General features: G+C 48.8%; 1 protein-coding gene across 4 annotated transcripts in view; it reads left to right on the top strand.

Moving 5' to 3' along the window:
- Positions 1–10,440, top strand: part of MTG1 (mitochondrial ribosome associated GTPase 1) — a 195,853-nt gene extending 185,413 nt beyond the window's left edge. For all 4 annotated transcript variants that reach the window (XM_086921847.1, XM_086921848.1, XM_086921849.1 and 1 more), the window contains exons 11-12: positions 277–389; positions 9,775–10,440. In XM_086921847.1, the coding sequence (XP_086777973.1) occupies positions 277–389; positions 9,775–9,872 (211 nt within the window). In that variant the 3' untranslated portion in view covers positions 9,873–10,440. The remainder of the gene's footprint in view (positions 1–276; positions 390–9,774) is intronic.
- Positions 10,441–15,861: the final 5,421 nt, after the last annotated feature.

Raw genomic sequence — 15,861 nt, 5'->3', positions numbered from 1 at the left:
ACTCTCTATTTCACTCTGTAATGGCTCCTCATGAAACACTACGTATCATTTTCCTGAATATTAATTTGACCCATCTCTCATCTTAGAATGCTTATGCTATATGCACCGTGTCTCATGCCTTGTACATTTCCTTGTGCCTTTGCAGGAAAGTGAATTTCTGTCTTCTGCAATGTTTGCTTGTTTCCTGCTGGGACAGTCATCTGATGGTTGTGCTCAGTTTGTGAGAACCTTGGGTTATTTTGCTTTTGACCTAATGTCACTTTCCATTGTTTGCAGCTATGTGGAGCGCTATGGGCTGGAGGTACCTTCTGATGACATCGAGAGTGTTCTGAAAAGAATTGCCATCAAGCTTGGTAAAACACAAAAAGTGAAGGCCATCACTGGAGTTGGTGAGTGCTTCCTTTCCACCATACTATGATTTCACTCTAGGCTGAGTTGCAACACCCAAATACACTATCAGAGAACAAGTTGCGTGTCATACACCAACCTCAATATAGTCAGTGTCCAACTCACTGCAACAGAAGCACAGGCTGATACTTCCAATCTAGCTTCACTGTATCTTTCGTTCAGGCTAAGTGTGGCAGCCTAGCTACTGAGAGTTGGTTTGTGCATATTGGACACCAAACAATGAACAATACTTTTTTATTTTATTTTACAGAGTTTTATATATTGTGAACTTGACCCGAAGGTATTTGGTATCAGAGCGCTTTACATAGCACCAGTTGCGTTACATGAGGACACATTCATTTTTTTTGTTAGGCACGGGAAGATTAAATGATTTGCCCAAAATTTATCGGATGTTCAGCGTCATTGCAGAGACTCAAACCCAGTTGGCCATATTAGAGGTCGACCGCCCTAGCCATTAGGCCAACTCCTCTCCTTTCTTATGATTAGTTGCACTGCTCCCAAAGTAAATGAGAATGTTTTGCATTCTGCTTTACTGAGCAACTTAATCAGGGCATGGAAAGAGTGGGGTTCGAGGCATGTGGTCTGCTGAATTCATATCTGTGCATAGATCGCCGCCTAGTGTTGGGTCCGGATGATTGCACATTGTTGTCCTGGAAGAGTCTTCGAAGTATCACGAGATAGGTGGCTCCTCCCCTGGACTACAGTGCGCATGGGCATCGACTCCATCCCCAGATTGTTTTTTTCCGCCATTGGGTTCGGATGTCTTTGGTTCCCTCTTGTCGGAATCGATAAAAATTAACTTAACTTTACTTGAGACCAAAAGGTCTTTAGGACTTGCGTCGGTGTTGTTTTGCGTTCGGCTTCGCAACTTCCTCGGCTTCGAGCCAAGCTTCAAACGATGTCCGGTGTGTGCCTCGAAGTACCCACATATCGACGTACACCCGGTGTGCAACAAGTGCCTGTCGCCGGACCACAACGAGGCCAAATGTATGGCCTGTTCCAGGTTCCGGTCCAAGAAAACACTCCAGCTCCGTCGAGCTGCGCGCCTGGAGGCCCAGCAGTCTGCACCGCCGCCGACGGACATCTTCGATGCTGGGGAGGTCGAGAATGAAGATATCCAGGACGTCTTGGAATCTAACCCCGCGTCGGAGGTCGAGGACGACTACGACGCCGAGACCGAAGATTTCGGTGAAGTCGTCGAGGAGGTAGGGGACGACGACGGGGCCCTTGCCACCATGGAGGATAGCTCGGACGAAGAGCTTCCTCAGACTGACTCCGGGGCCATTCAAATACATAAGGCCCAGGTAGAGGGATCGCCTTCGGGCCTTACCCGAAACCTTGTTGTGAGTTCCTCGGCCCCGCCTGCTGGCCCGGCCACGGACATTGGTACCGATTCACTCCCGGTGACACAGAAACCAAAAGTGAAATCTACGGTCTCGACACCGGAGATATCGAAACCGAAAGTGCGCATCGCATTAGTCGGATCGAAGACTTCGGAGGCCTCGGCGCAGAAGAAATCTAAAATGTCCGTCGAGCCGAAGAGCCACGTCAAAATGGCCGACCCGAAGGCTACTGCATCGAAGCCGAAGGTGAAGGGGTCGGAAGCGCCCGCATCGGCGCCGAAGACTGTCGACGCCGGCAAGGGTCGACTCGATCCCAAGAAGACAGTAGACGACCCCAAAAGGTCTCTTACCGACCCGAAGAAGCAGCCAGACGACCCGAAGAACATCTCGGCCCCGCTTCCACACGACAAGGCCAAGGGAGCTGCGCCGAGTGCGTCGACTCCGAAGGGAACCTCGTCGGACTCCGCTCCAAAACCAACCGCTAAGGACCCTGTCGAACCGGCGCGTCCATCCGCCGCGTTCACTAAAAGGGTTACAGAGTCCCTACAGCGCATTAGGGATGGCACCGCAGCGGTTGAGCCGAAGGACCCTCCGCCGTCGAAGCCTCTGGAGAAACCGGCGAAGGCGCACACGCCGATCCTTTTCACCTTGCCGCCAAAGACGGCGCCGAAGGCTTTCGCTGCTAAACCGGGGGCCGGCGTACCCGACAAGGTGTCTTCGACGCCGAAACCATCGTTAGTGGTCCTCGGCCCACGGCCTCAACAACTTTCGGAAGAGGAGCGTCAGGAGCACTTCATCGACGCCGAAACGGGCAGACTTTCCCTCCTGAAGAGGAAAATCACCCCTGAGCCCCAGTTGGAGTCGTACAAGATCCCACTCAAACGAAAGTTGGCCTCTGCTGGTTCTCCAGCCTTGGTGGAGCCCATTTCACCACAGGCTTACAAACTCTCACCCACTCACTCCGATGCAGAAGCTGGTGAAGGAGACGACGAGGATGAGTACAGCTACCCCGTCTACACAGACCCAGAGGATGTAACAGAGCCCTGGCCCGCTGGTGGCGATCCTGGGTACCCGCATTCTGGAATTGAACCCTCAGCTTTTTTCAGCAAAAACTTCACCCACTGAGGACTCTGTGGCTTTCAATGCCCTCATTAAGCGGGCAGCGGCAAATCACAACGTTGTGCTGCATGCTGACCCTGTGGACGTCGACTTCCTATTTGACACCTTTTCTGTCTCTGAAAAGACTGTAAAGACACTGCCAATGCTGAAGGGTGTTTTGAAGCACGCTGCTGAGGTCTTCAAAGAACCCACCAGGGCGAGGGTCATCAACCCGAGGATCGACAAAAAGTACAAGGCGGCGCCCACAGATCCAACTTACATTAAAGGACAGTTGCCTCTGGACTCCCTGGTTGTCTCCAATGCCCGGAAAAGGGCCAACTCGAAAACTACGGGTGATGCTCCTCCCCAGACAAAGAGTCGAAGGTCTTTGAGGCTTCGGGGAAAAGGGTGGCAGCGCAGGCAGCCAACATATGGCGCATCTCTAACACGCAGGCGCTCCTGGCGCGTTATGACAGGGCACACTATGATACCCTAGAGACCCTTTTGCAACATTTACCCGATCAATATAAGGAAGCGGCTGAAATGTTAATACAGGAGGGGAAGCTAATCACCAACGCTTCCATAAAGTGCGCTCTGGACGTGGCTGACACCGCCACACGCGCAATTAACACTAGCATTATGCTTCGTAGACATGCATGGCTGAGGATATCTGGGTTCAAGCCGGACATTCAAACTACCATCTTGAACCAAACGGTCAACCCAGATCACCTGTTTGGCCCTGAGGTTGATACCACTCTTGAGAAGATGAAGGACACTGACACTGCTAAATCTATGGGTGCCTTGCAGTCCCAGCAGTTTCGGAGTGGGTCCTTTCGTCGCTCCAATGCTAGAGGCACCTCAAGGGGTCAACTTTCGCAGTCAGCGCAGTTCTACAAGAGCAGCACCCAGACTTCTTATACCAACAAGGGTCGAGGTGGATACCGCGGCAACAACGCCAAGGGCAGAGGACGTGGCAACAACAGCTCCAGGTCCTCTACCGCCAACAAACAGTGACACATTGTCACTGCCCCCGGACCACACCACTCCGGTCGGGGGGAGACTCCAGCAGTTCCTGCCCGTGTGGAAGTCCATCACCACGGACAGGTGGGTCAGAAAGCTTATCCAATTTGGTTATTGTCTGGAGCTCACATCCACTCCACCCAACATACCCCCAAGGCACCGTCCTATGTCCGGCGAGCACTTGCACTTATTGCAGCAAGAAGTCACAGTCATGCTGCAAAAAGGGGCAATAGAACTCGTACCCTTGCAGGAAAGAGGCTCGGGAGTTTGCTCGCTGTACTTCCTGATTCCAAAGAAGGACGGATCCCTCAGGCCCATCCTGGATCTCAGGCCCCTCAACTTTTACATCCTATCAGAGCATTTCCACATGCTAACACTGCAGCAAGTTCTCCCACTGCTTCAACAGGGGGACTTTCTGGCAACTCTGGACCTGAAGGATGCGTACTTCCACATTCCGCTACATCCTTCACACAGAAAATACCTCAGGTTCACCATCCAAAACCAGCACTACCAATTCAAGGTTTTGCCTTTCGGGGTCACCACGGCACCCAGGGTTTTCACAAAGTGCTTGGCGACGGTGGCGGCGCATCTAAGACGTCAAAACATCCACGTCTACCCCTATCTGGACGACTGGCTCATTCAGGCGAAGTCGGCCCAGCAGTGCGCCCACCACGTGTCCCACACCATTCACCTCCTGCACGATCTGGGGTTCTCACTGAATTACCCAAAATCCCATCTCCAGCCCGCCCACAGACGGCAGTATCTGGGTGCGACCATAGACACTCTGGCGGCCACAGCACAGCCGAATTCAGTGAGAGTCAGCAGCATTCAATCGCTGATCCAAAAATTCAGACCTCAACACTCGCTTCCAGCAAGAGTGTTCATGCAGTTGATAGGCATGATGGCCTCCTGCATCTCCACTGTCCCGCACGCGAGACTACATATGCGTCCGCTTCAGGAGTGCTTGGCACGTCAGTGGACTCAGGCTCACAACCAGTTGACAGACCTAGTGTTGGTGAGCGGTCGGGCATACAACTCTCTGCATTGGTGGAATCCACAAAACCTTTGCAAGGGCCGACCGTTCCAGGAGCCTGTGCCACAGATTATCCTGACAACGGACGCTTCTCTCCAGGGATGGGGAGCGCATGTACTCCAATACACTGTGCAGGGACTATGGACGCAGCAACAGGGGAAGATGCACATCAATGTTCTAGAACTGATGGCGATCTTCATGGCACTGAAGGCTTTCAAAGTACATCTATGCAACAAGGTCGTGTTCTTTCGGACGGACAACATGACGGCAATGTACTACATTCAAAAGCAGGGAGGCACACACTCTCCGCAGCTGTCTCATCTGGCTCAGAGCATGTGAAAGTGGGCCATTCAGAGGAACATATTCCTCATGGCAGAGCATCTCCCGGGCAAGGACAATCAGATGGCGGACCTGCTCAGCAGGCACAGCCACCAGATGCACGAGTGGGAGATACACCCATCAGTACTCCAGCCGTACTTCCAAAGGTGGGGTCATCCAGAGATAGACCTGTTCGCCACAAAGGAGAACGCAAAATGCCAAAGCTTCGCTGCCAGGTTTCCACACCCACAGTCGCAGGGCAATGCTATATGGATGAACTGGTCAGGCAAATTTGCGTACGCTTTTCCCCCAGCACCTCTGATACCGCTGGTGGCACGCAAGCTCAGGCAACACTCAATGACTCTCATCCTAGTTGCTCCAACGTGGGCTCGTCAACCATGGTACACCACGTTTCTAGAACTGTCCGTGGTACCGCGTCAAAGGCTACATCTCACACCCAGCCTTCTGACGCAGAGCCATGGCGACATTCAGCACCCAGATCCGCAACAGCTCAACCTGGCGATCTGGCTCCTGAAGTCCTAAAGTTTGGCTACCTAAACTTACCTCCCGATTGCATGGACATCATTCGGGAGGCGAGAAAGCCCACTACTAGAGCCTGCTATGCGGCAAAATGGAAGCGGTTTGTCATTTATTGTGCAAACCACAACATTAACCCACTGGACGCTTCTATTCAGAACATCATCTGTTACCTATTCCATCTGTACAAGTGTAATCTGGCCTATACTTCCATTCGCATTCATCTGTCTGCAATGGCCGCGTATCTCCAAAATAGACAGCACCTTTCACTTTTCAAGGTGCCTGCCATCAAAGCTTTTTTGGAAGGCCTCAAAAGAGTCATTCCACCACGGACTCCACCAGCACCCGAGTGGAACCTTAATGTGGTTCTTACCAAACTAATGGGTCCTCCCCTTGAACCACTGCATTCCTGCGAGATTCAGTTCTTAACATGGAAAGTGGCTTTCCTCGTAGCAATTACATCACTACGGAGGGTTAGTGAATTGCAAGCCTTCACAATCCAAGAGCCATTTATCCAAATTCACTCCAACAGGATAGTGATCTGCACTAATCCTAAGTTTCTGCCCAAGGTTGTGTCTCAGTTCCACATCAACCAAACTATTGAATTACCCGTTTTCTTTCAAAATCCTAAATCATTGGCGGAGCGGATGCTCCATACCCTTGACGTTAAACGGGCCCTAATGTATTACATTGATAGGACCAAGGATTTTAGAAAGACTAAGCAACTCTTTGTCGCCTTTGCACCACACCAGAAAGGTAACCCTATTTCCAAGGCTGGTATTGCTAGGTGGATAGTTAAATGTATCCAAATATGCTATCTCAAAGCTAAGCGTACCCTTACCATTCCGCCAAGAGCCCACTCCACCAGAAAGTTGGGGGCCTCTATGGCATTCCTTGGAAACATTCCTTTAGAAGACATATGTAGAGCAGCCACATGGTCTACCACACACACGTTTACTAAGCATTACTGTTTTGATGTACACTCCAAACAGCAAGCAGCTGTAGGGCAGGCTGTTCTCAAAACACTTTTTCAAACTGCTGCAGCTGGCACAGGCGGCCGCCGCTAAATGGAGGGACTGCTATTTATTCTATGCACAGATATGAATTCAGCAGCCCACGTGCCTCGAACTGAATATGCTACTTACCAGTATGCATCTGTTCTTGGCATGTAGGGCTGCTGACATTCATATCGCCCGCCCTCCTCCCCGGCGCCTGTAGAAGCTGCAGTATTCACATATACTCTTAGCATGGTCATCATACACTGAGTTTCACTCCATCTTGGCCGCAATGGCTAAAAACAATCTGGGGATGGCGTTGATGCCCATGCGCACTGTAGTCCAGGGGAGGAGCCGCCTATCTCGTGATACTTCGAAGACTCTTCCAGGACAACAATGTGCAATCATCCGGACCCAACACTAGGCGGCGATCTATGCACAGACATGAATGTCAGCAGCCCTACATGCCAAGAACATACTGGCCCTACATGCCAAGAACATACTGGTAAGTAGCATATTCATTATAGTTTCTGTCTGGGAAGACTGCATGGCGCCACAAAGTGAGTGAGTGAGTGAGTGAGTGAAAGCCAACGTTAGACCACATTTCTCACATTTAAAAGACACATGGAGGCATATAACACCAGCACAGTTACACAGTTACAGTAATAGTTCCATCCAGTTGGGTTAAGGATAGCCAGAGCTCATTAATTACAAGACAGTGACTATAGTGTATAGCTGCATCCTGTGCTCTCACCATAGATTATTTATTTAATTAGATTATGAGGGGCCATAGATACTGCTATTTCATTCACATGTGCCTTGTACCTCTCACTGCCCTAAAGTAAGAGATCAAAGTCGTAGCTAATACAGGCCCAGGGCAGGAAATTATATATACCTCTCTTGACTCTCTAACTTCACACTACGAAATTGTGCCATTTAAGCAGCTTCTTCCCTAAATGGTTCCTCTATAGGGTGCTACACGTATCAGGACTAATCTTAGGCCAAGCAGTGAGATGCCACTGCTCTTTATGTGGGGTTCCCTTTCCATCCACTAATGTTATACATCTATTCTTTCTATTATACCTGTGAGGGGAAACAACAAGCCTATGGGGTCCTATTTTTTATACAATTGGTTACTCATTCCAACTGATGAATACTGACAGCCTTTCTTATCATCCTAGAGCTTGCCACTCACCCTATGCCTTGCAGCACTTTACACCAATTCGAAGTCTTGGGATTGACCCACATTGTGCCCTTGGCACTTCATCACCACTGCATTGCACCATTGAAACAGTCTACCAGTTGGCAGATCTACTTTACGTCATGCTAATGCATTCACTTTCCCTTGCTGAAGACTTGTGAAATATATGTTGCCAGCAGTTCCGGACGCTTCTGCACAAAATTGAAGCCCAAGTGCATGCGTGGCCATACTAAGCCGACAAACAATTTAACTTGCCTACCTGGTGGCTTCAAAACATTGTACCTTCTCTACAATTTTCTTCTCACACTCACATTCTGCCCTTTATTTTCAATTTGGAAATTGAGGCTTTATCTCTTTTCCTCACCAGCCTGAAACAGGTTAGCGGTATATCATAGCTCTTCATTTCCTATTGCATTTACCTTTTTTTGTATACTCTTCAGAAGATGCTTACTCGATTAACCTTACACTATAATTCCACTGAGTGCATCTTGTCTCACTGCAACTTTGATCGGAGATTCCCACAGTAGCCTCCAAAAGGCATTGCTTGATATTTTCTCAGATGACTCGCCCCAGGTTACACCCTTTTAATATGGTGTATCCTTTAAATGGGCATTGCCCAAAGCACGCCTTGTCTTTTTCTTGGCTTTCTTAAAAGACACCTTCCAGAACTTTTCACTGGTTAGTGCCTTAGGTGCATATACGAAGCTGAGAAAGTCCTTATCCAAATTCACTGCCTGCAGCCCAACCCCCCTCCATTGACCTTGACATGGTTCTTTGAGTTGCTCGCACAGGCATCACAAGAGATGACCCACTGTACACTTAAAGCTTTTTTTTCTGTGCCTAGGCCAAGACATTTTCAAGGATCTCCCAGGTTATTTCCAGATCTCCCAGGTTATTTCCATATTTTTCCAGAGATGCTCTTCAGGGCCTTTTATTCAGCCCTTTCCCTCACTGACTTTACACCAACAATTGTCTTAAAATTCCTTGCTGCAGAGGATGCTTTTGGATTTTCTCTCACACTTTTTGTAGCTTCTCTGAACAGGTGGTTTTGCAGCCTTTAACCAGGGCCATGCCACAATAACATCATAGGACCCCAGATAGACTCATCTTTGGTCATGCCTTGAGTTTCTCTTTAAGAAATGTTTCAGATTTTTGTTTTGTCTCTTCACAGTACCCTTATGTGGTTTTTACCTTAACCTGTCAGGTAATTCTGTGGAGGTTCCTTTCATGGCTTTCAATGATCTTAATTATACTTGGCCAGAAGTACCTGACAGCCTTCACACCAGTCTCATTCCTTCTGAAAGATCCTTTTTTCTCTGAATGTCCTTTAGACACGTGCAGCTCCCTGGTCCATAGCCTTCGGGGACCTTAGATATATTGCTACCAAAGTTACCTTGTGGATCTCAGTGAGCGCGCGTCCCCTGCAGTGTCTTGTGTGGGACCGTGATCCAAGAGTGTCATTCAAGGGCTCCTATTTTTCAGGTGTGTAGATAGTGCCTTTTGGAACGGTCCCGCAGATACCATATGAAACATCCAATTGGGGCCTACAAAGACTCTACATAGTTGCACAAACCAGTTAAAAAACTGCCTTTGGTTTGTGCTTGAAAGTGAGCTTTAAAATTTAGAATTTATTTGACAGAAACAGCCTGACATTGCCAGGAGAAATGTCATACAAATCGGCTGTACAGCAGGTAGAGTTGGTATACACCCTGGTAATGACACCACCTTCACCGGGACTGAGTGCCATGCTGTAGAAGGATACTGTGCAATGATTTCTGTTAAAAGCTGATGCACTTTATTTATTTTTGTTCTTCCCTCTAGGGAATGTGAACATTACAGTGCCAAACTACAGCGTGGCTGCATATGACTTCATCAGAACCTTTCGGAAGGGTGTCCTGGGGAAGGTAATGCTAGACTGAGAAAATTGAAGCCAAACAAACACAGATTTGTCAATTCTTCAAATCTCAAATCTTGGCCATAAGCGAAATGTGCACATAACAAGGACAGGAAGTCAATGTCTGTGGTCAGTGGAACCTGCTGAGAGTCGGGAATGGATACATCAAGAAGATTGAACTGCCTGTGTGTAGCAGATTTCCTCAGATATGCTTCAAAATAATTCAACATCTATAAAACAAGCTCTCCTGAACTGGAGATATGGAGTGACTGCTGTCCTACTCTGAATATTTAACTAAAAGTGAATGTTCAAGGCCTGCCTGAGATAATTAATCGAGGATCTTGTAATCGACCATGACTGCCTGCATAGACAATTTCAGGATCTCCTTCTGCAATCCGGCTGTAATCCTCTAAATGGAGTATGGAAAGCAGACACGTTCATGGACATTTGAGACAGTGATGTCAGGGATGGGTGGTCAAATAAACATTATTTGTTACTGAACTGTATTTTCTTGTGGATGCCTCTCGAAGGCACTTGTATTTATTTTACATCAACTGGATCTGGATTTATTAAAACCTGCGTTGTAGAGCAAATCATCTGGTAGTGCTCGCATGACTATTGCATCGATGTAGGGCTTGTATTGTGATTCGGATCTGGTTGGACTGTGGTATCTGGAGACTGATGTATGGGTCAATTATACCAGTGATTTACAGGAACCTGAGTTGAGATTGATTGGATACAGGTTATAGACAGTTTATTATTTATTTATTTATAAGGTGGTACAGTTTTATTTAAGGGCAGAGGATCTTTTGAAAAGGCAAAACAGACTATCCATACTGCTAATGTCAACTTCACTATAATACATTGTGCAACCTCCTTATGTGCAAATGTACTTGTATTTAAGCATGTGCTTGCGAAGCTACTAAATCAGATGCCATTGGTTACGTTTACTTTGCAATGCTGAGTGAACAAACTATTGATCTACAATCTAAACCAACAGCACCTCACCAGCACCACCCACCTGCATCCATTCCAGACAACATCCAGTCCCACCATTTTCAAATATAGGTGTCTTTTTTTCATTGCTATGCAAAGAAATCTAATTTAATACCTTTTCACTGTTTTAGTAAATCATCCAGTACAGACTCTGTGGAGTTATTTTTAAAAGCAACCCCACTTAACAAAAAAAACAATTCCAGACTATCCTGCTCCTATGAGTCTAGGAATGAGTTGCTGTTTTAACATTTCATCTTTTCTTTTTCTTCCCCCACTTTCTTTTATTAGTAGTTGCATCTCCGTTCATGAATCTGCACTAGCTTTCAAAATCAATTTATTGTGAGTTATATGTACAGAAATGATAATGATAAAAACATTTAATAATATATGTGTTCCTAGCATGCATGACTGGAGACACACACATGCTTAAATATACTTGCTTAGCATACGTACTCCTGCCATTTAGTGTAGGACACTTCCAATTTTTTTTTATGAAGAAGTGTTTTGACTCACAAGATGTGGTGTGACTTTTCTTTTTGTACATTGCGCTTGGGCACCAATTCAATTTTAAATAGTTGTTTTCCTCCTTTGATTTGAACGTGTACCAAGTAGGCACTCCCTCCCAAGTTTGTCATATCCTGAACACATTCTTGTTGGCCCTGCTCGGTTACTCTTCAATCTCATTGCGTTGGTTTTTAGCTGTGGTACTTCTCGCCAATGTGCGAACACCTTTTGGCACTGAAGACCAATGTCAATAACCCAGACTATTAACAGTGTCTTGCCCTGGGAGCCCAGATCTGGCTCCAGGCTTTATTCACCAGAGAATACTCAGTGGGTGACAAAATGTCCAGCGTGCATCGCCTTTAGATATAGGAGACCCTGAGGTACCAGAGGGAACGGTGCTGAGTACACAGGAAGACATACTAGCAGAGCACCTTGAAAATCCCAAGCACCTTGGACATCCCAAAATCTTGAGGGAAGAGACTCCCCTGCACCCCCGGGCCAAAGCCCTTCTAGCCTCCAAGCCATGTTACCGACACCCAGTCCAGAGCCAGTATCCTCTACCATGTCTGACAACAACGGGATTGGGGTGCTGAGCCAGCGCTGAATACTAGCCTTTACATGAAGACTGCGCTCAGGATCCTAAGTATGCCTTCAGACCCTGGGTACCATATATCGCCAAGAACGGCTCCAAAAAAAGTTCCAAACTGCTGTATATTGGAGCCATTTGGTAAATATGTGGACCATTTCTTCAAATATTTTGTGACCAATACCCTATGCTATATCAGAGACAGTGGTGATGTTGTAAACAAGATGGAGTAGTTTCTGTCCTGTAACTCCAGTTCTGTAGTAGGGGTATCTCTGTTATAGTCATAATCTAGTGAATGGTCCCACCCATGTGCGTGGACCCCGGAGCAATCAAAAATAATCTCTTGGGAGGAGCTTCGCGCGTATCCAAGATGGACGCGTGAGCACAGGGCTCCCGAGATCCTTTCCGCCTCCCGCATCTATCCTGCAACGTATCCTGATTTGGACGACGGGTACTTTTAGCTGATGCCCTGCTGACACGAAAGTCTTTTTCAAAATTCGATTTGGCCACCGAGAACCGGACTTACTGCGCTTTGAAATTTGCGGCCTACACCGAAGACCAACCACGGACTTGAGTCCCCGAGGTACCCAGGTGGCAATTGAACAACAATGGCTGATGCGACACGTCCACTGCCCCTGTGGTACTTTCGGTTTCGGTCATTGTTGACGGCGATTTGCTGCCGGTCGACACAGCTGATCTGATTCTTGCTGCCTCCCTACGCTTGTCTTCTACCCTCGCCCCTTCGCCTCTCCAAGTCTGCTGTGCAGGGAACCATTCTGACTAGATCCCAAATGTTCCGACAGAGCTCGTCGCCCATTATGGTGGGCAAGGCGGATACCGAGAAGCGTGCAACCAGAGGCACATATCGAGGGGGTGTTGCCCAATCCCATACCATAGATCACTTTACCCGCCCGAAAGGATCCCCTGGCGGAGCGAGTAAGTAAATGTAAATGTCCAGGAATTTATATAGCGCAAATCACCGAGCGGTGTCTAAGCGCTTGCTTAGGGAACCCGTCCTGGTATTCCCCTGTGAGATCACCCCGGCAGGGTATCCGCAAGGTGAAAGCCAGGCATCCCGCCGTGAGGGGCCGATGTGGAGATTAAGCAAGCTATTGCCCAGAGTCGCAGAGTGTGAACCCGTGAATCGAGTAGGCACCGGAGTGAGAATTGTCGAGTCCATGGACATTTTAGGACTCAAGACCCCGCCAAGCCGGGAATTGAACCCTGGTCCCGGGCTGACCTCTGCTTCCAGGTCTGCCTCCTCTAAACAGTGAGCCACACTTCTCCACTGGTCTTGGAGGAGACTGGAGATGTCCTTCCTGCAACTGAGGAGCCGACATTGAAGGACGTTATGGGCGCCATCGCAAGTGTTCAGACATCTATGGGCAAGCAGTACGAAACTCTGGCTGCTAAGATAGACACGGTGGCGATCGAAGTCAACCTTATCAGGACGGACTTAGGGAAAACCAATGAGCGGGTCAAGTCCCTGGACATTAAGACCGCAAGCCTTACTACGGATGTCTCGGATCTCCAGACTGAGGTCCGCAATCTCCCGACATCTAACGACTTGATCTCCAGACTGAGGTCCGCAATCTCCCGACATCTAACGACTTGTTTGCCCGTCGGCTGGATGATTTTGAGAGCTGGGCCAGACGCAACAACGTCCGCATTGTAGGTGTTCCAGAGAATTCCGCAGACTTCTCTACAGTTCTTTTGGTGGAGGACCTTGTTCTGAATCACTTGGCACCAAAGGGCCTCAGTAACTTTTTCACGGTGGAGCGTGCCCACAGAGTCCCCGGCGGAAAGCCCAAACTGGGAGCTGCCCCGAGGCCTATAATAGCCAGGGTTTTTAATTTCCGGGACAGAGACGCTATCCTTCAGGCATCGCGCACCAATGGTCCCACCAAATTTGAAAATGCGTCGGTCAGCTTCTACCCAGACTTTACACAAGCGGTGCAGAAACAACGCATGAGCTTCACGGGGGTTAAAAGGCGACTCAGGGACATGGGACTGAAATACGCCATGCTTTTTCCGGCTCGCCTGAGAATTGAATATGAGGAACGTGCGTTCTTTTTTGATCGCCCGAGGTGGTTAGCGACTGGCTTGACACTCTGCCGACACATCGTACCAGCCCCGAAAGATCGAGGGGGCGCTGAAGGTGGCCTGGAAGAGCAGGAATACTGATTCTGTACCGGCGAGCCAACTTTATGGACTTATGGCAGTGGCTAAATGACTGTTCTGTATATACGGTGTGAATACCCGGGGGTGGGGGGGAATCGGGGCTCTTCCTTCTCTGGGGGCTTTTCTCTCTCTTCTTGTAGGTTAGTTCTATGGGGCGACAGGCACACTGCAAGTTGGGATGGCTTTTTGGTCTACCGCAGGGGTGCAGGGTGGGGGTGTGTGTTCCGGGGGTTCTTTGGGGGGTGGTGGGGGGATCTTTCAATTTTTGTTTGTTTCGAGGCTTCGCTTTGTTGCATATCACATCTTTTGTGCCTGTTTCTTGGCGGGGTGCAAAGTGTTTATTTCTGGGATGGTGGTAGGGGGCTGAGGGTGCTGAGCTGGAACGTCAATGGTCTGGGCGATAGGATAAAACGGGGGATAGTTCTGCAATACTTCAAGCGTTGCGCCCCGGATGTGGTCTTACTCCAGGAGACGCATCTCATTGGAAACACGTGCCATGCACTGAATAGACGGGGCTACCGCCTGGCGGCTCATTCTGGATTCACCACTGGGTCGAGGGGGGTGGGCATCCTGGTTAGGAACTCCCTCCCCCTAGAGATAGATGGCACCGGGCTGGATGATAGAGGCCTATATGCGGCTATCACAGGCCTATGGGAAGAGAAGACGATCTCCATTTTGTCTGTGTATGTCCCACCCGGTCTACAGTCCACCACATTTTCTGATTTGGGCAGGGTGGTTCTGGGATTTCCTGAGGGCATGTTGGTTGTGGGTGGCGACTTAAATTCGGTGGTCAGTGGGGAGGTGGATCGTAGCCCCCCCAGAACACTCCCGACATCGCAACTATGGCTGGGCAATTTTTGGGATGCTCTAGGTCTAGTGGATTGTTGGAGGCAACTACATCCTGGACAGTCCCAATATACCTTCTACTCAGGAGCTCATGGGAGTCTCTCGAGGCTCGATTATATCCTTATACCGGCGGTGCAGATGGTCTCTGTAAGGGAAATTAGGCATTTAGCTAGGTGGATCTCGGACCACTCTCCACTCTGGCTCACTATTGATGTACAGTTGGGGGCCGGGGGTCGGGTTGCCCCGATTAACCCCTGGCACCTTCGCAACCCTAAAATTAGAACTGAGGTGGTTCAGTGTATGGATTACTACTTTGCCAAGAATGAGGGTTCGGTGTCCTCCCCCATCTCCTTGTGAGAGGCTTATAAGACTGTGATTCGTGGTCAGACTCTGTCCTTGATTGCTAGCGAGAGGAAGCGTAAGAATGCGGAAGTGGTGAGTCTGGAAAACAAAATCACCGGGTTGGAGGAGCAGATGGAGTCTGGGGCTACACCCGAGGGAATGCATGCTTTGGCCCTTAAACAGTCTGACTATAGAGCTCTGGTGACTGAAGCGGCAAAGGCGATGAATCGTGAGCAACAGGGGCGTTTGTATGATGTTGGTGATAAAGCGGGAAAGTTGATCGCTTGGTTGGACAAAACAGATAGATTGAATTGTGTGGTGCCTGTTGCTGAAAAAGTGGATGGTACGCGAGTGGTGGACCCGGTTGAGATAGTTGAGGTCTTTGCCCAGCACTTTCAGAAGGTTTAAGCGCCGGTCTCGAATAGGCCGGAGGAAGACTCGCATTTGTTGCTTCGTGATATTGCGTTGCCTAGCCTGTCTGATTCGGACAAAGAGCTTATGGAGGCGGAATTTTCCACCGATGAAATAGCGCTCGCTATCCGCTCTATTCGCTCGGGGA

Source organism: Lissotriton vulgaris, chromosome 5 (assembly GCF_964263255.1).
Source record: "Lissotriton vulgaris chromosome 5, aLisVul1.2, whole genome shotgun sequence".
Lineage (NCBI taxonomy): Eukaryota > Metazoa > Chordata > Amphibia > Caudata > Salamandridae > Lissotriton > Lissotriton vulgaris.
Note: the sequence above shows the minus strand (reverse complement) of the source record. Positions and strands in the feature narration are given on the sequence as shown.